The sequence below is a fragment of the Rhinatrema bivittatum genome, chromosome 16 (assembly GCF_901001135.1).
Source record: "Rhinatrema bivittatum chromosome 16, aRhiBiv1.1, whole genome shotgun sequence".
In the NCBI taxonomy this organism is placed as follows: Eukaryota; Metazoa; Chordata; class Amphibia; order Gymnophiona; family Rhinatrematidae; genus Rhinatrema; species Rhinatrema bivittatum.
Window position 1 is genome coordinate 35002325 of NC_042630.1, and position 26669 is coordinate 35028993.

The 26669-nt window shown below is 49.1% G+C and overlaps 1 protein-coding gene across 1 annotated transcript in view; it reads right to left on the bottom strand.

Annotated features, from left to right (window-relative positions):
• Nucleotides 1–1892: 1892 nt before the first annotated feature.
• Nucleotides 1893–26669, bottom strand: part of ETV3L (ETS variant 3 like) — a 33573-nt gene continuing 8796 nt past the window's right edge. Inside the window, exons 2-6 of the mRNA XM_029579776.1 lie at nt 10011–10086; nt 9322–9559; nt 7257–7440; nt 5147–5267; nt 1893–3589 (exon numbers count right to left, since the gene is read on the bottom strand). Coding sequence (XP_029435636.1) covers nt 2934–3589; nt 5147–5267; nt 7257–7440; nt 9322–9559; nt 10011–10086 — 1275 coding nt within the window. The 3' untranslated portion in view covers nt 1893–2933. The remainder of the gene's footprint in view (nt 3590–5146; nt 5268–7256; nt 7441–9321; nt 9560–10010; nt 10087–26669) is intronic.

The window sequence follows — 26669 nt, forward strand, 5'->3', positions numbered from 1 at the left end:
TCCTCAAAGAGAGAAATCAAGGTCAGACCTCCCTCAGCTTTTCCCCAGATGGGGTTGCCACCTCAGCCAGATAAAAAGGAACAGGTTAATCCATTGCTGGTTTTCGATGTATGGGGGGGGGGGATTCTGATTTCTCTGCAGAGAAGGATGGGGATAAGCTGAAAGAATTGAACAGAATTGTAGAGAAAGTGTAGACGGAGAGCTCTGGGAAGTCTCCAAGCAGCAAAGGGAGAACTTTTAGCGCGGCAGGCATGCTGCAGAAAGGGTCTCCGCTGGCTACGCCAGCCCTGGTGCCCCACACTTACCCACGGGTCTCCCCCTTCCCACAGCATGGAAACGCCCACCCCAGTGAGGCCACGGTTGGGCACGCAGAAACCAGGGTAGATGCGGCGGCTGCGATGTCTCCAGCTCTGTGACGGTCTGCTTCGCTTTTGGCAAACGGTACATGCCATTTCTTCCTTCGCGGCCCGCTCTGGTGAAGTGGCAGACCATCTCCAACCAATTGGAGGTGAGCGATGTCACGGGATCAGCCACTCTCGCCGTGGGCTGTGTCATCAGGAGAGCATACGAAGAGCCTAGCCATACCAACCTGGAACTGCAAGCTGCTTTCACATCTTTCCAAACCACATGGCATTCATATATGACATAAAATTGTCCCATTATTATTCCCACTGTACACTGGCCTCACATCTAGGGTTACCGTCTCATCCAGTCTGAAGTGGTTGAGCCGGTCCTGGGGTTACCTCCCTTTGATGCATGGGCTTGTAGTTCTGATTTTCCCTAAGCATAACTGGGAAAGTTTTCTGCTGAAGCTCCCTGCCTCACATTGGTGTTAATTATTGGAAGGGGAGCAGGCTTATCAACTTTCTCTCTTCTACCTCCTTTCTCCTTCTAATCACTCTCAAACACTCTTTCTCTTCTTACTCCAGAAATATCCCCAACACTTTCCCCCTTCTCTCAGATCTGACTCCAGCACTTCCTTCTTCCACTCACAGCTCCCTGACTTGTGCTCCAGATTGTCTCCTTCCTCCCCGACTCTGCCCTCAGCTGAATCCTACCTTGAGTTGGAGGACGATCGATCGGGGTGAGTCTGAAGTGAGCACATCAGAGCTGCTTCATTCTCCAGCCCCTCCTCTCCTGCTTTATCTCTCATGCTGCCTGCAGCGTCTGCTCCAGCCTCACCCCCTCCCCTCCTGTATAAGTTGACCTGGGTGAGGTGGCAACTTTAGTCACTTCACCAGACTGGGGCATGCTCAGAGGTTTCTTGGTGGTGGGGAAGGGGCTAAACAGTAAGGTACTGTAACTGTAAGGATGTGTCATGCTCAGAATATTTTGGCAGGTCGTATTCAATAAAAATTGTTTCCATGGGGGCCCGATGCAATATCGGGTGCTGAGCTCATCGCGCTGCTAAATGCACGGTTTGAACGCGCTAGACATATGCCCAATGCAATATCGGGATTGGTACATCCAAAACACGCGTCCATGCCAGCGCGGTGCAGCCGACGCGCACATTTTAACGCTCAACACCGACCCAGAGCTAGTGTTAGGTTTCAAGGCCCCCCCAAGCCATGCTCAGAAGAGCAAAAAATGCAGTTTTTTTTGTGGTTCCTCCTACTTAATATCGTTGCGATTCTAAGCAGGAGGAACCACAGAAAGCAGCAACAAGAAGAAGAAAAAACTCGAGAGTGGTCAGGTTAGGAAAAAGGGAAGCTCAATTTTCCCAACTCGTGCACAGCCACGGGTTAGGGAAACGGACGCTGGCAAATTATCCATTGCGCGTCCCTTTTAGCGTGCCAGCTCATCAGAACATGAGAGCGAGCGCCCAAGAAGAGGGGGATGTGGGCTCATGGTATTGCATCGGCCCCAGAATGGGAAAAAAAAGTGCTGTTTAAATAAACCCTGGATAGATCTTCACCTATGAACAGGGAATAAAACCTTAATCAACTGGCCCATTATTTTGTACAGTTGTGAGTACCTCTCTTTCTTCCTTTATTTGCATACATACACACACATTTTTTGGTCTTTGCACTTCTCCCCACAGTGGCCTCGGTCGGTACCTCGCCTTCCTGGAAAGCATACTGAGGTGATTCAAGGGACCATTGCCGGCCCAATGGCTGAAGGGCCGCCTGAGGAACTTGCTGGCAGGCAGTGGCAGCAGCCTTCTAGCTTCCATGGCGTGCTCAGGCCTGACCAGTTCTGGCGGACGATTTAAACCTGGACCCTAGACTATACTGATTTTAACACATGAAACCAAATATGTCCTAGGGAACTCACACAGCCAGTTGGGCTCTCAGGATATGCATGTGATTATAATGGTATATACTGGGCCTTCAATGTATGCAAATATATCTCATGCATATTCACTATGGATATCCTGAAAACCTGATGGCAGAGGTCAAGAGCCATGAATTTCATATCCAGAAATCATGATGACCAAATTCTTCAATGAAGTCAACCACTAGTTGGCCTTTATCAGGGCTGAATTAAGGGGCAGGGCCAGCTGGGCAAGTGCCCGGGATTTCAGCCTGTAAGGGGCACTAAATATCACTTTGAAGGAATGCCAAATTAAATATCAGTTTGAAGGGGTGCCAAATTATTAGCCTGCCCAGGACCTTCCCAGGACAGCCATATCTCAGTCCAATCCTGGCCTTTCAGGAAGAAATCACATTGACGTTTTACTGATGTGCAGCTTTGTTGACAGCATCACCGGCTGGGCTCTTGCCTCGGCTCATTAATCTCATTAGCCAAATGCAAGATCTGACCTAGAGATCATCTCATCAACCAACAACTCACCTAATGTCTATAAACAGTTGCAAGTAACCATGAGAATGGTCCATGAAATTGAATGGGGCTTCTCCAGAGAAGATAATGAGAAGTCTAAGTGCCTAGGATTGGGGACTGTAATGGAAATTTGCTCCTTAAAGGGCCCTAGCTTAGGTGGCACTCAGTTGCCAGGATGCCTTAAAGCCAGGCAGGCAGGGCTCGCTGGGATATGCTGAGGGTCTGCTTTTTACGTTATGGGTTTCAGAGGACAAGAGAAGCCCCTCTTGTCTTCCTTTATAGCTTACAGGCCTCCTCTTCTTCTTCTGAAGTAGGTTAACCTCTGACTCTGGCTCAGGTTTCACACTGGAACCACCATCTGAGGGTGGAACGCAACCTTGCTTATGAACCTCTTCTTCCTCTTCCTCTTCAAGCTGTGAGAACTGTGACAAACAAGCCATCTTTTCATTGGCTGACATAGTCGTTTGACCCCGCATACCCACCAATGGAACCCCAGAGAATAGTCTTCCCTGTGGCCTATTCAGTTGCAAATGGGCACCCAAGGGCAAGTTTTCTGCTTTTGAGACTCCTGGTTGGCTAGGAGGTTTTTCCAAGGACACCAGTGATTGGCTTTGGTGAAATAAATGGCCAGAGAAGCAGGACCAGTCAGTTGAGATGGGCAGTGGGAGCTGAGGAGGCGAGCAAAGCTGCTGGCTCGAGTGGGTTCCAAAGGCCGGTAGTTGGAAGGAAGGTGGCCGTGACAGTTCATCTTGAACTCCAAGACGACAGCAAGGGCCCAGGAGACACGGAGAAGGAACCGAGCCACACCCTGAAATGAGAGAATGAAAGCAAGAGTGGGTTCCCAAAGGACACACCTAGTCACAGGTTTTGTGTGTCTCTTAATTATTGTGAAATTATTGTGTACTTATGGAACATCTGTAAGCCAAAGTTAGCATGCAATAATGCTCCCTCAGTTCTTCGCCACCATGCGTGTCCATTCTCATGTTCCTCTAGCCATGCTTCTGCAGTGGTATATGGCATTGCCACCTCAACCAAGCCAACCTGAACAGGCTGATCCAGTCCTAGATTTGGATCGTTGCATGCATGGAGACCTACTTCCGATTTCACTATGAAAAGTAAGCCTGCTATCTCGTATGCATTGGGACCGAATGTGGCCTGGATCAGCCTATTCAGGTTGACCTGGGTAAGGTGGCAACTCCAAGGGTATGTACCAGAGGCATGACTAGGTACTTAAAAGGTTTGGTAGTCAGGCCTAAGGTAGAGTCTGTGCCAAGCAATGCCCTTGGTGGGGGCTTAGGAGGTCCACTCTGAAAAACTGCAGCTCCTTGGGTCAGTGGAAGACTGCACGCTTACACCTGTCTGTGCACAAGCGGGGATCCTGTACCTACAAAGGGATCTAGGTGCATAGTTTCCCTTTGATTAGCGAGGCTGGGGAGGGAGAACTGCGGGACACTCGAGACTGGGTCAGGGGGAGCACTGGAGGAGGAATCATGAGGCTGGGAGTGGGAAATGAAGAAGATGAAACAGAGCCAAAGGAAGGTGAGGAGGAAGAGAGAGAAGGCAGAGGGTTTCAATGTGGTTGGGAATCAGAGCGGGGGAGAGGTGGAGAAAGGAAAGCAAGAGGTTGAAAGTGAGAGAAAATGAGGAGGTTAGGAGGCCCGGACACGGAGATTAGGGACTGAGAGGAGAGATGGAAGGGTGTGAGAGGAAAACAGAGACAAAAGACAGGAGAAATGGGAAGGCGCAAAGAGGTGTGGGACAGCAGATCGACAGGAGGTGGAGAAGGGAAACTCATGGACTTTGTAAGCCTGGACTTTGCATTTTGCTGAAAGCCAACACTTCTAGATTAGAAAATGCAAAGTACATGTGTTCTCCAGAATCCGGGAGTGGACTGTGTGTACCTGTGCCTCGCGATGCCCCTAGTATGTGTCTCCTGAGAAATGTCCTAGTTACACGTTCAATTAGAGGTTGAGAGAAGACCAGAGGTCCATTGAGTCCAACACCTGCCCAACCCCCACCCCTCCCCTCCCCTTTTAGCCTATAACCCCGAGAATGGTGATAAAATACCGAGCACTTGTATTTTACCCAGGGCGGCTACCCACCTAATCCCCTGGATCAGCTGTTTTCCCCCAAAGTCTAACTAGCTCAACCTACCACCAGCCCCTTCGTCTTCCAAAAACCTAGCTACTGTGCTTTTAAGGTCGTAGTCATCCCTCTCTGTTGGCCAATTGTCACTACTCAATAAATGCCATCTCTGCTTATAGAGAGCAAAAGTGTTAAACCCCCTCCCCCCCATGCATGGAGTTCCTGCTTTTCTTACAGTAAATCAGATTTCCCCTTGGCTAAGGTTTCCCTACAGACTCACTGGCAGCGCCGGCCCCCTTCTTTTCTGCTGGGCGTCCAAAGTCCATCGCCTCTCGGATGGTCCTGTGGTAGGCGAGCTGGTCAGCCAGTGCCCGATGCGCATGGATCATATTCTGTAGCAACTGAAGGGGGAAGAAAGGAAAAAACCAATTGGATGACTTCGGGCCTCTGTTCTGTAAAACCTTCTCCGCTGCCTTAGGAGATAACCCCCACAGCCCCAAAACAAAAGGTATTCAGGCCAAGTCAGGGGATCTGCGACTACGCCCCACAGAGATTTAATTCCAGGCGTAGCCCCCTGGGCAATACGGGATATCCCAGAGAGACGAGAACCCCTGTGGGTTATGCAGAGAAGGCTGGAGCTGGGTCTCCAGGAAGCCTGGGAGAGAGGAAAATGCCCTGGCTTCTGGTGAAGCTGCAGCTCTCAGGAGGACCGTGAACCCCCCAGTGCTGAAAGAATCCAAGACCAGAAGTGTGCGTGCAGATGGAAACCTGTCCACAGTGTAACCCCGGGGAAGCTAAGAATGCCGTGAGGATAAACCCCTGGAAGAAGAGGGATTTTTGACACCTGCAAACCTGATAAAGGCTGGGAGAAGCAAAACGCTATCTAACGCTTAAGCTTTGCAATGAGGCTGCGATCTGGAATTGGGATCAGAGTGAAATGTGAACTTTTTTTGCAGGCTGGAACTGTGAACGGGAACCCCAGCAGCTCAGCACAGCTTTCTGTGATCCGTGCAGCACCTTGGAAATATTTTTGCTGGGTCAATAAGTCAGATCGGTTGGAGCCATCTCTGAATTCCACAGGCTTGACGCCTGGAAGGTTTAACTTTCATCTACTCTCTCATTCTGATTTCTTTCTCCCTTCTCACTGAGCTGTCCTTTCTTCACATGTCACAGAGCACAAGACAGACTTCCTTGGCAAATACAGGGAGAGACAGAGAAAAAAACCAAAAACAACAATAACAGAGTTTCTACTCCAGAAACATCACCCAAAGAAAAGGCAAGTGCTCCAGAAGGACAGGTTTCATATTATTTGAGTTTGAAAGTTACTGATGTTTGGAGAGATCGGTCAGAGTGCTCGAGGCATGCTTGGAGTTTACAGCACTGTAAAAGCAGGGGATGGGTGAAAGAGAAAATTAGCCATAAAGCTTCTGTCTGCCCCACCAAGGACATGACATGGCATCTTCTTGGGCTCGGTGGTAGGAACCTTATGGCAGGCACTGTAAGTGGGTCAGCGCATAGACCTATGGCCAAGATGTATTTCCTACCCTCACCGACAGTGTTCCACCCCCAAGGTGGCTGCGCTGTCTCACTCTTTCCCTCATTCAGGCTGATACAGTACAGTGCGCTGCAGTGGAGCACACTGTTAACCCCCGTTTGGACGCGCAATTTTGACGTGCTAGCTTTACCCCTTATTCATTAAGGGGTAAAAAGTGCGCGTCCAACCCCCCGAAACTAATAGCGCCCGCAACATGCAAATACATGTTGATGGCCCTATTAGTTATTTCCGCATGACTCACTAAGTAAAATGTGCAGCCAAGCCGCGTTTTACTTTCAGAAATTAGCGCCTACCCAAAGGTAGGCGTTAATTTCTGCTGGCGCCGGGAAAGTGTTAAGTCGGAGGTCCAAAAAGTAAAAAATAATTAAAAATTAAAAAAAAAAAAAAATTAAAATCGTCCCGCGGCTCACGGATTGAAAACCGAACACTCAATTTTGCCGGCGTCCAGTTTCCGAATCCGTGGTTGTCAGCGGGCTCGAGAACCGACGCCGGCAAAATTGAGCGTCGGCTGTCAACCTCGCTGACAGCCGCCGCTCCTGTCCAAAAAGAGGTGCTAGGGACGCGCTAGTGTCCCTAGCACCTCTTTTTACCGCGGGCCCTCATTTGAATAGTGAATCGCGCGCACAGGAGAGTGGCCTGGGCGCTCGCCCGTTCTCCTGCGACTTTTACTGAGTTAGCCTGACTGTGCTGTGCTTGCAGGCCCTGAGCCTCATCTTGCTCTGCGCCCCCGGAGCTGGCTGCTTGCAATCCGGGTGTCGAGCAGCGTCTTGTCACCCCGGGAGCTGGCTGCGTGCGCTCTGTGCGCTGAGCAGTGCATCGCGAATGCAGAGATTACCTCGCTTTGCACCCCGGAGGGGACGATGGTGGGGCGATACGGGCCGGCTCCCATCAGCAGGGGCTGTGCGGAGGCCCTCGCATCCCAGACGGGGTAATGGACAACGACGAGCGTGCTGAAGTTAAACTTGTAGGTGAACCTCTTGCCTTTCGTCTTCTGCAGGATCCTCTTGTTGTAGTAGTACCTGCGGGAGCAGATAATAATGCTTAGCATTCAGTAACCCTTATCTTTCTAGTGGCTACTAGATGTATGCAGGGCTCTATAATGTTGATAAGTATTCAGGTACAGTAAGTCCCCGCTCCAAAGAGCTTATAATTGAAATGAGTATCTGAGGCAACAGGAGATAGAGTGACTTGTTCGAGGTCATGAGCAGTGTCAGCGGGGAGAAGTGAGATTTGAACTCTGCTTAACTTGGTTTTCAGCCCGTTGCGCTAGCCTGACCACTCCACCACTTCCTCCTCCAGCAGCCCTGGTCATCAAGCAGTTACTTCCCATTGCAGGAGGGGAGGAAGTCTGCTGCAGTCAACTGCATACTAAAGCAGTTGGGACACAAGTTCAGATCCTCTCTCAGTGCGACTGCAAGTCACTTTATCCTAAATTCTAATCCCTGCTCGGTCCCTGACTCTGAATGGCAAATCACTGCCTCCTGCTGCTTCAATTTATCCTAGGAACAGGCTGAATAGGTACCTGCCTAGGATCTAGACGTGCCCTCTGTCTGGCAGGCAGCATGGGTCTCTTTGAGGGGAAGGGTCTGAGGGGAGATGAGAAAGCAGGAAGTGTTGCCCATTGATCAAGTTGCACCTTTAGAGGGTCACCCACCTTACCCCCCCTCTATTCCCACAGTTTCTGCTTCCAAGAGTGATCTCCATACCTCTCCCATGGCTTCAGAGCGGAGACTCACCAACCCTCCCTCATTCCTGCACCTGAAGGGTAAATCCAGCCCTGGGTGACAATACTTTTGTTCTCTCTCCCCCCACTGCTGTGTAAAATTTCACGCGTCAGTCTGGGTGGTGGGAGTGAGCTGACTGGAATTTCACCCCAGAGGTGGATGCCTTGTTTCACTGAACTATGAAGCCAGTATCCTTTTTGGAAGAAAAGCATTCCATGAATCCAAAATATAAAAGTAATAATAGTAGCAAATTAGGAAGAGCGTTGACACTCACTTTTCCAAATAAATCCACACTCAAGAGTTTATTACCAGCTATAGGGATATTGATTATCCAGAAACTGTGCCACAGCTGACAGGGTGATCAGTGTCCTGGTGGGGAAGTGCCATGCCTTAGGTGTTATTGTATGGCTTATTGTATGGCTTAGGTGTTATGGCTTAGGTGTGTATTGCATGGCTGAAGCGATATTACTCTGAGCACACGCTGCTGCTGCTGGAGCACTGGATTCACTCTCTGAAGCCGATGCAATACAGCGCACTCAGCCGAACCCGCGGTTGGATGCGCGTCCACAACCCCTTATGCTATAAGAGGATTAGCGCATCCAAACACCCCCCCCCCCCCCCCCCGCAAAACTGATAGCGCTCATCGCATGCAAATGCATGTTGATGAGGCTCTTAGCTATTCTTCCCATCTCCAAAAAAAATGTGTGGCTGACCCGCACATTTTTTTACGCTCAGAAATTAACGTCTGCCCAGAGCCGGCGCTAACTTCTGAGCAGCCCCCAAAAAAAGTGTACGGAAACGCAGAAAACATTCTGGCGATATTAAGTCAGAGGAACCAAAAGGCGCCGGCAGTCAGGTTAGGAAAAGGGTCCGTGGCTGTGACAGGTTAGGAAAACAGATGCTCATAAAATTGACAGCCACCTCTCCTGGGCGCCCACTGCCAAGGAGGCGTTAGGGGCGCACATTTGTCCCTAGCGTGTCATTGACAGCGCCACCCCCTCGTTTAAATATTTAATCTTGGGCCCAGGAGAGGCGCTGGGCGCTCAACACCGAGCGCCCGTTTTCCGTGCTGATTTTTTTTTTTTTTTGCATCTCCACCCCCCCCCCCATCCCGTGCGCGCCTCACCCGAGGGCCCGGCTCCTAACCCTGCCTTTTCCACACTGTGTGCTCCTCACCTGAGGGCCCGGCTCAGCTTGTCGTAGTTCATCTGGGGTTTGCACTTCCTCCTGCCCCACAGGCGCGCCACCTCGTCCGGGTCCTTGATGACGAACTCCCCGTACTCGCCCTGCTGCCAGGCGATGACGTGGCGGAACTCCTCCTTCTGCAGCAGCTCCAGGATGAAGTGCCAGAGCTGGATCTGCCGGGACCCCGGGCTCGACTCCGCCTTGTACGCCCAGTCTGGGAACGCCAGCCCTGTGTGTGCCAGGCGGGGGAGGGGGGGGGGTGTCTCAGAGTCAAAGAAATATCGCGTAACACAGGGAAACTAACAAACTGCAGGCCACGGGGGACGGACGACAGGCTGGTCCCGTCCTGCTTTTACCCCACTGCCTGAATGGACTTGTGCTTCAGACTTCTCCACCGCTTCATGATACCATCTCTATAACTTGCTTATTGTGAACTGCTCTCTTTGTAACGGGCACAGCTTTTCCCAGGAGTCAGTTGTAGTTCCTGTGATCACTACCTGGGTGGCACATGCCCTTTCACTGGCCATGAGCCGGTGGGGACCGTTCATTTGTGGGCGGGGGAGGGGGGGGGAATGTCATCCTGCCCTTCCAAGGGGCCCCAGCAGACACCCCCCAAAAATGACCCCCCCCCCCCCCCCCCCCCGTACCTCCTGGACAGGAAACTCAAAACGCAGTCTCACCTGATATCCAGTAGGAGCTGGGGACAGCGGAGGGGCCCTCCGCCACACATCCACAGTGCATCATACTGCTGCCACCCTGAAAGCAGAGAGTCAAAATACACACAAAATAAACCGGGCGCACAGTGTGTCTGGGAGGTTTACCTTCCAAACAAAAACAAATCACTAATTCTTTATTTTACTGCACACCCCACCCCCATTCCCCTTATTAAGCTATTTCCACATGACTCTTCCTGCCTCTGTCTTTGTCCTGGAGAAAACAGATCAAAAGTTTGGAGTTTGTAAGAGACTCGCGTTTCATCGAGCTCTCTGCACTGTTATGAGAAAGGATTCAGTGGCAAAGTCTCCTTATCTGCCTTTAATGAATGCATCTGAAGGTTGAATAGTACTGTACAAGTCCACTGGATACATAAGAGGGTGAAGCAATTAGCACCAAGGTCCCAATCTTTTCCTGCCCTTTGGCACTAATTCCAGCACAGCACAGCTCAGCATTTGTTTTCGGAGGAAGGATTTCCTGGTGTTCTGCTTAAAAGAATATTTTACCTTTGGTCCTAAGAGTGGTTGGTTTGGTTTTCTTTTCCTTTTAAACGTGGCATTTTCTCTTCTCTCCCAGTGCCCTTCTGCCCTAGCTGGGTAGCCGGGAGAGATGCCACCTGCTGCCAGGCTGCTTACTAATACTGACATAGGCCAGCAGGGGTCACCCGAGTTGCGTCGGGTCAGGGTGCAGCATCTCCATCACCATATCCTCCCCCCTCCCCATCAGAGATTTATTTTTGAAATAAAGACATTCCACTGTCAAAACCATGCAAGCTTTCAAAATCTGCTTCAACGAGCGGGGAGCAGCCTCACGGGATCACAGGTAAGAAAAGGTGCAGCACCCGAGCCTGGGACTTTACAGCCTGAATGAAATTCTGCGGGGTGGATGCAGCGTACGGCACGGATGAGTGAAAGAAGAAAAGAAGGGGGGACGTAGTGAATACCCCGGCAGGGAAAGGCAGGCAGAAAAGGGGATGAGAAGAGGAAACACTGGAGAAGAGAGCACGGGGGAGATGAGAAAGGAGAAGAGAAAAAAAATACAGGGTTGAAATGGGGAAGTAAGAAGTCAGGGAATGAAGACCGAGGGCTGGAGCCCCTTTAGAAGTCGGCGCTTACCTTGTTTGGAGCTGGAACGCAGGGTGGGAAGGGGTGGAAGGGAAAGAGAGAGGTGTTTTTTTTTTTAATTTTTTTAAATTCTGGAAGCTACAGCTGAGAAAGAAATCACACTCCGAGTGATGAAGATCCTCCTTATTATATAAAGGTCCCGGGAGGGGAAGGGAGGTCCTCTCTCCATTCTTATCGTCTTAGCCCCTCTCCACCCCTTCACTGCCCCCCCCCCCCTCCAACCTAATTAAAAAAAAAAACTAACACAAAAAGTCAGATACTTTTACCTCCTCCCGGCCTTCAAGGCTTTAAGAGAGATTGGGGATTTTCCTGCTCGCATTGAGGTTTATTTTATTGGATCTATAAATAAGAAGAAAAACCGGGTGGATAATAACTTAACCACACAATCAGCAGCTGCCCCCGACCCCCCATGGAAGAGACATCAGGCAGAGGGGGAGCGAGTCCTCCGTCCCTCCGTGCGGGGAAACACAGGCGAATCGCTGGGGGGGGGGGGGAGAAAACCGAATTTCCCCGGGACTTGCGTTCTCCGGCGGGAGAGGCGAGGTTGCAGCAGAAACCCCCCCTCCCGCGGCTTCTCTCTCACACCCTGCATCCTAAAATGAAATAAATTGCATGCACACAGCCCCCAAGCAGCCCACCCCCGACCACCCCTTCCAGATCGGAAGACAGAGGGAGAAAGCATCCCCAGCGTTTGGGCTTCTTAAAAAAAACAAAAACTTTTTAGAAATGGCAAAGATTTGGTATCCCTTGATCTAGACTTTATCTTTATTTATTTTATTTTTTTAAATTTTTACATAAAGCGACGCTGGAGAAAGGAACAGGTAGGAGGATGCGATTGGGTGAAAGTGCCCCAGGGATCACTACCAGCCAGTGATTATGGGCGAAAGAAGATTACCCCCCCCCCCCAAAAAAAAATACACGAACGATTTAATCATTGTTTAAAAAATAAAATAAAAAGAAGAACAGGAAAAAAAAGGACAGTAAATATAAAAGAAGAAAAAAACATGGGAACCAAAAAAAAAAACCAAAACAAATAAAGGATTATTAGAAACATATTTATAGAGGGCAGTTGTTACTTTGAAGGGATGGAAAAATGACTTTTTTATAATGGTTTTGAAAGGCTGAAATATTTTCTCCATTGAAAAATAGTTTCATTCATACCATGCTCCCCCTCTCCAAATTAATGTTTGACGATATGTAGAAATAAGCTCTAATTTATCAGCTCAAGAGCACAATGTTCCTGGGCAAGTTACTCACATATCAAAATCATTAGAACAAGAGGGAAACAAAGGTAAGAATTAGCAAAAGAAAGAAAGTCCGTGCTGGCTCTTGAAGAATGATGATTGTAAAATCGTTTTTTAAAACAACTGATAGAAGACAGTGTCAGTATACGGCTTCCTGCCCGTTTCCCCCTTCGTCTTGTTTTTCCAGGCTGCAGGTATAAAACGAGCATGGAAGGAGGAGGCTAACGATTGGGGCAGCTTGGCTGAGGCTCAGGGTTCAAATCCTACCACTGCCCCTGAGTGACCTTGAGCAAGTCGCTTCACCTTCCATTGTCTCAGGTACAAATTTAGATCGAGGACAGGGAAATACTTAACAGTACCTGAATGTACCTTGCCCTGAAATACCAATGAAAAAGTATGAACTACAAATAAATAAATACATAAATAAATAAATAAATGTTGTAATAATTAAATGTTAAAAGCCAAATCCCCCTTCTTATTAGGTATCACAACCAATTTGAAATAAAAGGAAGACATTTTTTTTCCGTTAGATATTTCTCTGTAAAAAAACCAAAACTCCCCCCCCCCCAAAACAAATATGAAACTCATCATTGAGGGAAGGCTCATATTGAGGAGGCTTTTGCAGTATTCATGGCTGGCACCAGGTACCCATGGCAGGTTCTCCCATGGAGATGGAGTCAAGCAGCATTTAGCAGGGAAGGCCAATGAAAAAAAAAATGCAAAGGGGTATGAAAGAGGGATCCCTTCCTCGTTATTACCCGGTTGGCAATGGAGGCGCATTGTCAGAATGGGGAGGGAGACGACCTTGCAGTCACACAATCCTCCCCCCCCCCCCCCCCCCCAGTCAACTGCACAATGGTGGGACAGGTATGGGCTGAAATATTGGGCAGAGTTGGAGCTACACACACACGCCCCCCCCCCCCCAATGCGGCCTCCCCTTCATGAGAGCAGTGGGTCCCCCCCATGCCAGTTATTCACAGCGGAAAGACCCAGACAAAAGGGAGGAGGGAGAATGGTCAGGAGGAGGAGAAGAAAGCCCAGGGATGGATTTCATGTTTGTTAGCCAACAACACACTGTCCTTTCCCTTTATCCCCCGCCTAATCCCATGGCAATCTGATTAGTCCCCTCTCGGCGCAGCCCAGGTGGTTTTAACCTTACTCCTCCTGATAAAGAGGGTCAGGGGCCTGTTTGTTTAATATCATTTAATGCTATTAAAAGAAAGCGGATTTTGGGACATCGGAACAGGCTGAAGCTTCAGCAGGGAGCAGAAGAGACTTTTAGTGCGATCTTAATTTCTTTTGGAGGAGAAGGTGGGGGTAGGGGGCAGTGTCTAGGATGCAACCCTTTTGAGGGATTAAGAGCCCGCTTTCTCACCATGTGTACCCCATGTCACCAGAACTCATATCCAAACCCGGGACTGGTAATAATGTAACCTTCTGGTTGTTTGAATTAGTATCATGTAGAGTGACACGACTATGACTCTGTACTTTATAATTAAGCCACCGGTACTAGACGTGTTCTCAGCCGTGCCGCCATTCCCCTCCACTCCAATACACAGCGGGTTGCCCGCCTGCCTAGTTAGTATCTGATCATGTTGGATAATTATTTTCCCATCAGATAAAGGTTTTATTCTCTCGGACCAGGAATGAAAGACCTTATGTCTACAACTCTTGAATTAGTAATGGAAGGCATCTCCACCTCACCAGTCTTTTGTCTCCTGAGCTGCCAGCACAGTCATAGGGGGTCTTCCTCCAACGGAGGACACAATATCGTAACCTAGGGAGGATGTGGCCCCCTTCGGGAGCTAGAAGATCACTTAAGTGTTTCAAGGTTGGTAGCCCTGGTTTGGTCTTCCTGGGCACAGGAGCCCCCCCCTGTGAGACTGGAGAAGGGCAAATGTCGTCCGTCATCTTGAACGTGCTAAAGAAAGTTGGAACCCCTGGTGGTGGGGAAAATTCATAAAAGCTCTACTGAAGGGAAGGATAGCCAAGTATCCAGTGGGCTGCAGCATGGTTTTACCAAAGAGAGGTTGACAATTTGACTGGATGACCAGAGAATTAAATCAGGGCCATCCGTCGAATGTGGCATACCTGGATTTCCGATAGCTTTTGATTCTGTCCCACATAGGAGGCTCATAGATAATCTGAGCAACCTGGGGAGGATCGAATTAAGAGACTGGTTGTATGATAGGCAACAGAGATTGGTGGTAAATAGAAATTTACTCTGAGGAGAGAAAAGTGATTAGTGGAGTGCATCAGGGATCAGTCCCAGGGCCGGTTCTGTTCAATATCATTGTGAGCGATGCTGTGGAAGGATGAGAAGAAAAATGTTGACATTTTGTGGATGATGCTAAGATCTAAAAGCTCCTGAGGAAGCAGATGGACTGACAAACCCTCGAAAACCAGGAAACAGAGAGATGCAAGAAATGTGATCAATCTAAAGACCTTAATATTTAGTTTTGTTTAGTTTAAGAAATTTAAAATAGCTCCTTTCCATTGAGAAATCAAAGTGGTTTACAAAAGAAAACTGTAAATAAACATTACATTACAATCATAACACAAAACAAAACACAAAGAACAGCCAGACAAAACTAAAAAATAAAATATAGTCCATAAAATAACAATGGAAAAAAACAATCACGGCTAAATCATCATTTTAAACACATCCCATAAAAATGCAATAATGTAGTAATGAAATATTCCTAATTGCCTTGTGATGTAATGCCTTACTGTAATCTATTGTCTGTTTGTTATAAATCTCAATATAATCTTCCTCATTGTAATGCAACTCCCTAACTTTTGACCTAACCCACTACACTGTAATCCTCCTCGAAGCAGCTGACCGGAAAGAAATATTAAATGAAATGATTCAAGAAAGCTTGAAGAATGTTTGCCCAAAAAAAAATAAAATTGCAGCATTCTGTATTTTGGATGCAGAAATCCAAGGAAGCCGCACATGAACTCTAAGTTCCTACTAAGTTAGCCATGTTATTTATACCCAATTGTTGGATGTAATTGTATATTTGTTTAATTGTTCAATCTGTTTGATGTAATTTTCTGTTCCTTGTTCCGTGTAAACTGAAGTGGTATGCACTAGTGCATGAACTCCGGTATATAAAAGCCTTTAAATAAATAAATAAATAAATGATAAGGGGGTGAGATGCTGATGTCTACGAAGCTGGAAAGAGACCTCGGGGTGATTATACCCAGTGGCCTCAGGTGCGACGTGGCGGTGGCCAGAGCTGGAGGGCTGCTTGGGTGCCTAAGGAGGGAGTGGAACAAGCAGAAAGGAGAAGGTGATTGCACAGGTCATTAGTGAGACCTCACCCGGAGTATTGTGCCCAGCTCTGGAGGCCGTAAGATTTTAGACAGGCTGGAGGTAGTCCAGAGAAGGGGGCCACCAAAACAGTGCACTAGAAGCCCTGTGAGACATTGTTTACCCTAGCCTGGAGGAGAGGTTGGGAGATAGCCCAGAGATTTTCAAGTATCTGAAAGGTCTTGATAATGCCCAAGAAGCAAAGCTTCTCCAATGGGAAGGAAGTTCTAGAACAAGAGGTCATGATATAAGGCTCTGAGGAGAAATATCAGGAAATTATTTTCCTGGAAAGGTGGAAGCGTGGAGGAACAACCTGCTGAACAGGTGCTGCCAGCAAACACAGGTGAAGAAAGTGCGGGATAAGCAGAAGGGATCCTTAGTCAGTAAACGTGGGGAGAGTGGAAAGCATGACCTAGCAGCATAGCACCCTACCCACCTGATTCAAGGAATGAGTGCAGGGGCTACCAGGATGTTTTATTTATTTTTAAAGGATTTGTTTTACCCGTTTTATCCAACGTTCAGAGCAGGGGACATCGAAACATTCATAATCCATGGATGGCAAAGAGGTTGATATGAAATATTAGAAATCCTAGCGGAAACGCAAGCAAACACGTGGCCGGGCTTCTCCGGCAGGCTGTGCTGGTGGATAACCGACTGGCAGCTGGGTCCAGAATGAGTAGAAGTCCTGGTGGAAATGCAGGCGTTCGTTGGTGTAAGCTGGGTGTGTCTGGCAGACTCCGCAGGGGACCCACAAGGCCTGATGTTCAGGCAATGGCATGCTAGTATGGTTGGCTATCGCGGCTGTCACAGAGCTTTGGGGTTGGGCATGGATAAAGTGGGGGATGGAGAGAGCTAAGTAGGGATCTTGTCTGCTCTTCTACCCAACACGGCAGAGGGCAATGGAGAAAGGCAAAAAAGCCTGCCCTGGATAAGGTGGGATCTTGCAGGTGGTCGCACTCTGTGGTTGGCAGCGGGGATGTATCCTTAGCAATAGAGACAGAACCAGTGGGCGGACTGCATGGGCCAGATGGGCTTTTTCTGCCATCATCCATCACCTGACTACATTCCAAGCATCTCCACCTCAGACCAGACCCGGTCGGCAGCTTCCCGCAAGCCCACAGGGAGAAGAAGGCAGAAATGCTTCACCTGTAAGGGAGCATATAACACCCTCACCAGCCACCTGTCATAAATGATCACTAGACCGGCACGACGGGGGCTCACTGTGACAGCTGTCACAAAACCCAGCTCCTGAGGAGAACGATGACTTTTGGTGCTGATTACTCCTGTCACACCATATCATGACAAGCCTGCAGGTAACTCGTGATGTTAGTGGGGGACAGGGGAGAGACGGAGAGAGATTGGGACGAAGCCCTTGACTGGGAGCTGACAGAGCAGCACATTTACGAGGGTGCGGGAAAGCCTTCCTGACTAGGGTAAGGGGGCATAGGATTAGGCGAAGCCGACGCTTCTGCTCCGGCGACAAATTGGCTTTATTGTGGCACAGAGAAGACAGGATGCTCAGGGCGGCTTTTCCTGAGCCGATTTCTGCGGAGCTGACTCTGTTCTGTTGTCTATGCATCCTGAGCTTTAGTGTCCATTATCTCCGTGCAGTAACCGACTGCCTAAGATGGGATTCTTAGCTAGGAAACTGAGAGCGGCCACAGCCATGGCAGCTCACCCTAACCTGAAAGTCTCCTGGTGATTACGAAATGACGTTTCATCAGAAGACTAATCTATAAAAGGTGCCATGTGGCTGCTTTATAGCAGGTAAACCTCGATTTAAGAGCTGCTCCGCAGACACGGAGAGGGGAGAGGCTGCTGGGCCAGATCCGGGCTCATAGTCCACCTCTCAGGTCCAATCTCTTTAATGCAGATGAGACTGGGATAAGAAGATTGAAGGGGATGGAGAATCAGAATCTCTTCTTTCTACTCCATGAAGAGCCCAATCTTGTCTCAGCCCACATCCTCAGACTACCCAGGGTACCCAGATAGGAGGTACCCTGGTGCCTTCCTCCTTAGTCTTATTCCTGGGTTCTCTCCCCACTCCCCTCCCATACAGATATAAAGCAAAGTGGGCATGTTTTGTTTTAATTATAGCCAGGACTTTGGTTCTTAAAATCTGCTCCCAGAGTTGGGGGGGGGGGGGAGGGAAAGAGAGTCACCTTTCAGCTGCAGATGTGCTGTGCTCTTCCTCTGCCTTAGGATGATGCTCAGGTGCCAAGGTGATGATGGAAAGCAGCACAGTAGCACCCTGATTTGCTTGCTTGCCATAAGGGTGGCACATGCAATGATTATAAAGGGTATTAAGATTTAATAAAAGCACCATACGATGCCAAACTATTCTGCACAAAGAACCCTAAATATCTCTTGCTTGATTCATTCCTTAATGTTCTTTCTTTCTTTCTTTTGAGGGTGTGCATGCAATAAATATTTAAACTCATAGGGCAGAAATGGAGCCCAGTGTTATACCTACTCAGCTGAAAGCAGGTCACTGATCATTTTTGCAAAGTACAGATTATTTTTAAAGAATTTTTTTTACAAGCTTTTCTCTCTTCCATCGTATTCTTCTTTTTGTGGGAATGGAAGATGGAGCTCTTTAGTTCTCTACATGCCAGAATGATGCCCAGTGAACCACAGAGCCACAATGTCCCAAAGTCCAGGCTGGGAGTGGGCATCTGCAGTGTTCTGGGATCTCATTCCTCCCTTGTTCACCTTTCTCTGCTAACTCTGCTTATTCCTAGACTTCGCCCTACTCACCCCCAAAATATTGTTCTTACATTTTAGGTCTCCCTTCACTAATCTTTTATTTTCTGCAGGGTCTTCTCCAGCTCTTCTCCAGCTCTTCCTTCTTCCCTCCTTATCCATTTCTTCTCTCTCTCTCTCTCCACTCTTCTTGTTTTCTGTCTCTCGGGAAAGTGGTATTTAAAAGGTTTTTGTAAGACGGTCAAACAGAAACCCTAAACGAGACTTAGGCAAGAAATACAACAAGAGGAAGGTCGGTCAAACAAGGTCAAGGAGGCTGTGCCAGGGATCAGGACACAGCCGGAAGGTTTCAGGTGCACCTGACCCGATTGTAACCCAGAAATGATGACTTTTGAGAAACTTCCCAGAGTGAACCGTTCCAGGCCTGGCATCATCCGCACCGCGAACACCTTAACCGGGTGAAAAAGGGGGCGAGTTCACATTAACTCTGGATCTGAATCGTGAAAAACCGGAGTCCCAATCCAATCAAGCCCAGCTCCTCCTTCCTCATTGATGGACTGTCTGAGAAAGGGTGGGGGTGGATTTAATCCGAATTGGTTTATTCTTTACTTCTTTTGAGATGGAAAAAAAGTAGCACAGAGCTCTGGTTGTCCGATGGGTTCTGGAGAAGACCCGGATGCTTTGCAAATTCTGGCACTTTTCCCGGGGGACAAAGCTAAGAATTATCCAGAGAGGGGGGGGGGGGGGGGGACGACGGGACATACCCTGGTCCCTGTCTCCGAGTCTCAGAGATGGGGGGTGGAAAAGGAGGAGGATGAAGGCGGTTTGCAAGGACGACCCTGCCAGCTTATCGGTGGCACTACAGGAGGCTTCAGGCTCAACCCTCAGCCAACAAGAAGCCCCTAAAGTGCCCAGGAGAAAAAAAAATAATAAAAGGAAATATATCTACAGTGATATTGTGTTCCGGCAATCACCTAAATGTTTATTATCGTGGCAGAAATTGCAACGGCAAGTTTGTTGCTTTTTTTTTTCTTAAACCATGCCTGCTAAAAGTGTGATTTTTGTACAGAGTGCCTGCAACTTAACTTTTGTCCTCTAAAAAAAAAAAAATGGCATTTGCGACAAGAGTTTAAAAACTGGAAACCTAAATAAATATCCATCTACAGCAGGATTTCCTAGGAATTCGTCTGATGGGAATTTGGATTTCCACAGGCAAACAGGATTCACCATCACTTCAGAAGCAGCGTGCAGCCACTTTAGGGGGTAGGCGCTTTATATTTGCGCATGATTTTTTTTCCCCTCGTAAAAATACGCGTTTAGTGGAAAATGTAAACTTAAAAAGTCTAAAGTGAATACAGCAAGGGTGCTGGTTTGGAAAAGTCATTCCCTGTTACCCGGAGAAAGCTAGAGAAGAGGGTCCGGCTCCCTCCTGACTGAAACCCCTTCCCACCAAATACACAAATCGATACTCTCCCCCCCCCCCAAAAAAAAATAAAATCTGTCCTCTAAACCCCCGACACCTCTATCCATCCCTCAAACACAGGTCCCCAACCCAAACCCACGCACAAACCTCGACACTTTCTCACCCACCACATCAAATCACTCAAAGCCCTGACACCCCCTCCCCACCCCAAATAACCCCCCCCCCTGCCCGCCATTCCAAACCTACGTCCCAGTAACCGAAAAAAAAAAAGTCAGACAAGCCAAAGGCGGTGGGAAGGTGGCTTCATAAGTTCATCAAATACCTGAAAGGATAAAGCTCGCTGGTGCCTGCCCAAAGCGCATTTCCTACAAGAGCAGATGTTCCGGGGCCAAACATCTGGACAATGGACGCGCCCTGCCATGAATGGGGGCATGAGCAGGGCGTTACCGAAGGCAGGCGCGCTCTCGGGGACAGGCACCTCCGCCCGCCATCCCTTCCTGCAAGCCCTGTCTGAATTCCCCGAGGAGGCGAGCGATCGTCGCCAGCAGAAGAGGAAAGGGATCCCCCCCCCCCCACCCCGCTTTCAAAGCAGCCGAGGTCAGAGTCCCACCGCGTTAAAGGGAGGTTCTCCACCTGTTCCAGCAACCCCTCCCCCCATCCCTCCCAAATAAACACGGGAATCTTCCCAGATTAAAAGCAGCAAGCTTGCAAGTGCTCGGCTCTGATCAAAGGGTAGGGGGAAGCTTAAATCCCCCCCCCCTCCTCCGAAGCAGGAAAGCTAAACACATCGACCTTCCCGGCCCCGTTGAGGGTGGGATGGCCGGAGTGGTTCAGAAGACCCTTCCCCCCCCCCCCCCTCAACCCCAATTCTCTGCTCCCCAACGCTACAGGAGGGTGACCTGAAAGTTTACCGGCCCCATCCATCCCTGCTCTCCCTTGCTATGGTAAAAGTTTATAAACAGGAACTTTCAGGACACCTGATCTCAGGTGCCCCGGGCTGGTCCTTACCTCGGGGTCGGGCGCGTGGGTCCTCTCCCTCCCGCCGGCCGAGTGCACTGCCACGCGCCACTGCCTTGGGGTTACTTAGGCTGCAGGCGCGCGCCTCTCTGCTCCCCCGAGAGCTGATGCAGTTTGCAGGCGATTGCCTTAACCCTTCCAGATCTGAAGCTGCCTGGTCCTGCAAGACATTGGGACAGGATCACAGGCTCTCCTGTCTGAGGGAGGTCCTTAAAGCTGGGGGGGGGGGGGGGAGTATTTTTTTTCTATCTATTTGCATTGCTCTTGGAATTGGGATGGGACATTGGGGGACAGCATCCCCCTTGAACTATCTTAAGGAGGGGAGATAAAGAACCTATGTCCTGGGGGGGTCCATTGTTCGGAAGGAACCTTTTAGGTTCTTTTAAGGCAGACCACCCTCCCATGGCTTTAGCTTTTTGTCTAATTTCTCCTTTCCAGAGGATGCCACTAAGGAGTACTATAAGGGAGAGAAACCTATGCCTTGAGAATGGTCCCAGGCCTTTGCTCCCTTGAGCCACCCATTCTTCAAAAGCTGCCTGGGATCTTGTAAGGTAGATCTTAGTTTAAGTGGCAGCTCCTGAAAAGTGGCATCTTTGGCAACCTAGTGCCTACTAACGCCATGCCGGGCATCTACTGCTACCACTTAACATTTCTATAGCGCTACACAATGTATGCGGAGCTGCATCCACTCAAGTACTCCTTGAAGGGAAGAATACGTCCTACTCCGTCGCCCTCACTCCTTCCTGGGGTATCCAAGCTGGAACCCTGCAAGGACTGAGGTATCCCAGGGGATGAGCTAGCAAGGCAGGATGGAGGCTGGCAAGCTGCTGGAAAGCACCTTTACCCGTGAGCTGCCTCTCTGATCCCGAACCATTCTTTGGGTGAGACCTCGCCTTACTCCATCCACAGCAATGACCAATGAAGGACTGAAAGTCAAGCACCTCCTCTCCCCCCCCCCCCCCCCCCTCCCCCTTGCCTTCATCTGTCCCCCCTGAGCCACTTTTTCTTCACTGAAGGGGATGGGATTGCTGCGCTGCTGTGCCATTCACATGGCTGTCTCCTTGGAGACTGCCGGGGTTGGATTTGCTAGGCCTCCCCCGTAGCTCCTGGATCTCCTGTACTGGGCTCCGGTTAGAGTCGAGGGCTGAGAACCAGGGAAGCTCAGAGTTCAGACCTCACTTCTCCCTCTGCTGCTTCTTGTGACCTTGGGCAAGTTACTTCACCCTCCACCTTACATCGCTGGTGGAATTGTAACTCACTTCACCCTGGCTTTTGGAAAGACCAGTAATCAAATCACCAAGAAAACGTTACAAAGCCTACAACTGGATCAGAGTTACACCTGCAGGATCACAGTTTTTCAATATTGAGTTTCTTGGGACTTTCCCAGAGTATGGGATGGAGGTGGCACTCAGTCTTCTACTCACGCCCTCCCCACTGCCTCTTATTCACTTCCTTAGTCTTTATGGTCTAAGGTGGCTAGTTTGGGGGGGGGGGGGGGGGGAAGAGGTAGAATGTCCTTCAGAGTCTACTTTTGGGGGTCTGTGGAATCCACCTGGAAAAATGGGGGATTGAGATGTATGGACGAAGGTACAGATGATAGGCGGGATGTGCCCCTTGGAGGGGGGTGCATGAGAGGGAGAGTTTGTTAGAGAGAAGGGAGGCACAGCTCTGGCACGAGGACCCACATGAAACAGATTGCAAAGGTTTGCTGCAAGCCCTTGATATCATCCTTCCCAGCCACAATCTTATTTTGCCAAGATCCTTTCCAATGTCTATTGCTTGCTAGAAGATGTCGCATAGACCAAGTCGTCCACAAGTCTCATGTTGCCGGCATCAAGCATTTTTGTTTCCCCGAAGGAGCATCCTCCGAAACATTGCAGTGTCAGACAGAACAAGACATTTCATCATAAAGCCCGGCCTGACCTGATTGTGGACTGCGCATTGACTGTCAACATTAGGACTATTTAGAAGTTCGACCAGAAGGTGGATTCTAACCTATTATACAGATAAGTGCACGATAGCTTCACATTGAAGAATCTTCAACTCTTATAGTGACCAATGATTAAAAAAGCCCTAGCGCTTTCTAGAGCTTAATCCAAAAAGCCAGTAGCCTCTAGTGGCACTATATGAGGTCACTATAAATTTACAATTAACCCTTTCATATTTACGTAGCTGGATCATTATAATTTTGCTATTTATCTTATCCTTGCTATATTTGGATCTCTTGTGATTTTTCTTCTCTCATGATAACATTAGTGTACTGGTGGTGTTTGAGGTAGTTGAGGGTGGATCCTTGGGCCGGTGGCAGATGACCACGCCCCCAGTGGAAGATCCCGAGAGGGACCACCGGTCAGGCTCAGAGTATTGAGACAGACACACACAAGTTCTTTTATTAGACAGTATACTGAACCACCAGAGGTGGCAGTAGTGAGCTGGAAGTGCCCGGCAGGGCTGTAGTCCCTCAGGTACTGGAAAAGTGATCCTGGATAACTGAGCTGTAGAGAAACTCAATATAGTGAGTAGGCAGGGGATGCAGAGTTCAGAAACAGAACCTTGATGGTAACACTCACACAATAGTCTCATAGAAGCAGCCAGAGGCTGGAATGAAGTAGGCCCTCGAGGAGCCAGTACCTGGTTCCAGGGAATGCTCTGAGAGTGATGGTAACTCACTGGGGTAATAGGCAGCGATGACTTCCAGGCAGAAGTTGTATTCAGTAGCAAGTCCAGGAACATGGGCCCTCGAGGAGCGAGTACCGGTGCCAGACTGCAATCTGAAAAGCAAAGAGAAAGCGAGTCCCCCGAGGAGCGGGTACCCCGGTAAGTCCGTGGAGGCAGAGTAGCTAGGAGCGTACGAAAACCAGTCTGTTGGAATCCATTCCTTGCTAACTCGATTAGTTAGCGATTTCAGAGACCTTAAATATCTGGTGGAGATGACGTCACCTCAGTGGGACCCCCCTGAGGTTCGCGCCACTGTCGGTACTTGAGTCGGGGCCGCATCACCTGCGCGCCCTTAGGCTGCTGGGAAACATGGCGGAGTGCAGCGTCCAGCTGGTCCGGGGACGCTGGAGGGGAACAGCAAGATGACGCCGCGGCAGCCAAACTTCAACAGGCCAAGAGGGAGTCGCCAAAGAGGTAAGGTGGGCGTAGAGGAGACGTCGGGCAGCGATGGTTGCAACATGTAATGAGAGGAATGCTATGGGTATAAAGGTTTACAGGTGGCGCCATGCTTTAAAGTTCAATCGTGACTAATATTTTTTTTTAAGTTCATCTTCATACATTTAAAAACAAAAAGTAAACAAACAAACAAACAAAAAAACCCCACAGCCTCAAGGTTGTCAGTATCTGGAATCTAAGATGTATTTTCTGTTTCACTAGAGGAGAGAGTGAGAAACAGATAGGGTCCCTTGTCTGCATCGCCTTTGGCCCCACACAGTTCAAGCTGATCAGGAGAGGAATGGAGGGCTGGAGAATTAAATTCCAAGGCTTGTTTTCTGGGTAAATCAACCGAAGCTAACATGATAGATAGAAAGGTTAGACGTGTCCCTGGCTGATAGATGGGGGGGAAATAGCTGCTCATTGGTTTGTACCTATGGGTGCCAGGGGGAGAGGGGGAGCTGTCCGTGCTGGAGGGGGAATGGGGGGGGGATATGTGTGCACTTCCGGGGGCGCCTACCTATGTCTTGGGAGGCTGGAGGTGCAGCTACAATTGGGTTGGTTTTTTTTCCTTTCTGGAAGCTGCACGGAATTAAAACCTTAACAGGCACTATTTAAACTAAATGGCAACCTTTATGTTACTTTTTTAAATTTCTTTTTAATTGTCCAACTTTTTCCTTTAAAAATAAATAAATAAATCCAGACCTTAGCACAGCATGAAATCATCCTAACACGTAAAGTTAGATGCGAAAGAGGGTGCCAGGCCCCCTCCTGATTCCAAATTTGACAGAAAAGCCGTGAAAATGCTGATAGCCCCATAAGGGAAACTATGAAAAAAGAAAATGCATTCTTTCTGCCTTGAGCTTTCTAAGAGGACTGCAGAGGGGAAAAGGGAACGGTTAGGGCTCTTGGTATTACTGGACCATGGAGGCCTCTCATGCCTGGATGGGTATCTGCGAAAAAGACCAGGCTAGATCTGAACTGGAGCTGCCTGCTCTCTCTCCGCCACCTGAAGCAGGGGCCTGCGAGGTCTCAAAAGCTTCCCTTGCTGCATCAGCTGGGGGAAAGTTTTATTATGCTGGTCCCACAGTGCACAGGATCAGGACGACTGGGGCTATAGGAGCTTCCAGAGGATAACAGAGAGATCAAGTCCCGCAGCTGCAGTCTAGGGAGGGACGGCAAGTCCCCCCACCCCCCCACCCCCCCAACACGGATAACATGGCACCCCCGGATCTGTCAGTGGAGGGCGGCCCACGGGCTGGAGCCTGGCCACCACAGCCCCATACAAAGGTGCACAGGGAGGTGAGCCTCTCCCCCCTGGTCTGAGATGGACAGGGTGCAGCATGCGGATCGATAACATCATTCTGAGGCTGCTCAAAACAAAAAAAATGGCACAAATTATAAACCAGAACCCAGAAGAAAAGAAAGCAGAATACATAATGGAATGCAAGGGAGCAGGGATGGGGGGGAGAGAGGAGCCGCATGGCCTGGAAGCTGGGAAAGATAAAAGGCTGAGAAGATGTCGTCTGCCCAGGGTTGGATGGGGGCGGTGGGGAAGAGGGTGTGAGGAAGGGTAAGGAGCAAGAATGAGGGAGAGGGCAGGGGGGAATGGAATGGGACTGTGGAAACTGGAAGGTACCCCTGCAGTTCCCCCCTGTGCTGGCACAGGGCCTCCTCGAGGGGTCGAGTTCTCCCTCCCACCTGTCTGTCCCCTGCGTGCCACTGTTTTGGCTCCCTGGGCCTGTCCCAGGTCTCCCCCTGCCCTCTCAATATTTTCATTCTCCTTGATCTTTTCATTCCAGGGGGAAATGCTTCTTTCGGGCACTTTATGGGAAGCGGCTGGATATTGAAATGGGGAAGGGAAAACCAGAAGAAAAAAAAAACCAAAAAAAAAACCTAAAGCAGAGAACTAATACAATGAAAGCAGGCCAGACACTGTGGCAGCCCCAAGTAAAGAAAGTCCATAAAGCACAAACAAAACAGGAAAAAAAAAAGAGAGAGAAGATAGCAGAGAGGAGGCGGAGAAGGTTCACTTCTGCTGCACAAGCCTCTTCATGTCCCATTAGCAGCGATGAAAGGTGACAGCTAAAAGATCAATAGCAATCGCGGCAAACAGAATCTGAGTAATAAACCCATTTCACTCACATTTCTAGGTCCCCCAGCTCGCTCCCTGTATCACCGCCGCTCAGACAGCAAGAGACAGACTTTGGATAACAAACTCTGCACTCCCTTCGCTCACGAGAGAGAGAGAGAGAGAGGGGGAGGGAGAGAAAGGAGGTGTGGGAGGCTTAAATGCAGAGGCGTAGCAAGGATCTCCGGCCCCCGGGGGCCAATGCATTTGTGCGGTCTCCCCTGTGCGCCCCACCATCACTCCATTTATCTTCAATCACACATGCAGAACACAAACAGACCCTCACCAAATGCAGAATGAAGTGACCATAAAGTATAAATGGAAAAGTACAGGCAGAAACTGAACTGCAAACCATGACAAGTCTGACTCCCTATGTAGTGCACCAATGGAAATAAAAGCATCACCATTCCTCAGAAAACATCAAACAATAAAATCAAGAAATATAAAGCATCAATCATAATAGTAAAACCAAACTAATAAAAAGAATATTTCAAAACAGCAGAACAGAATAACA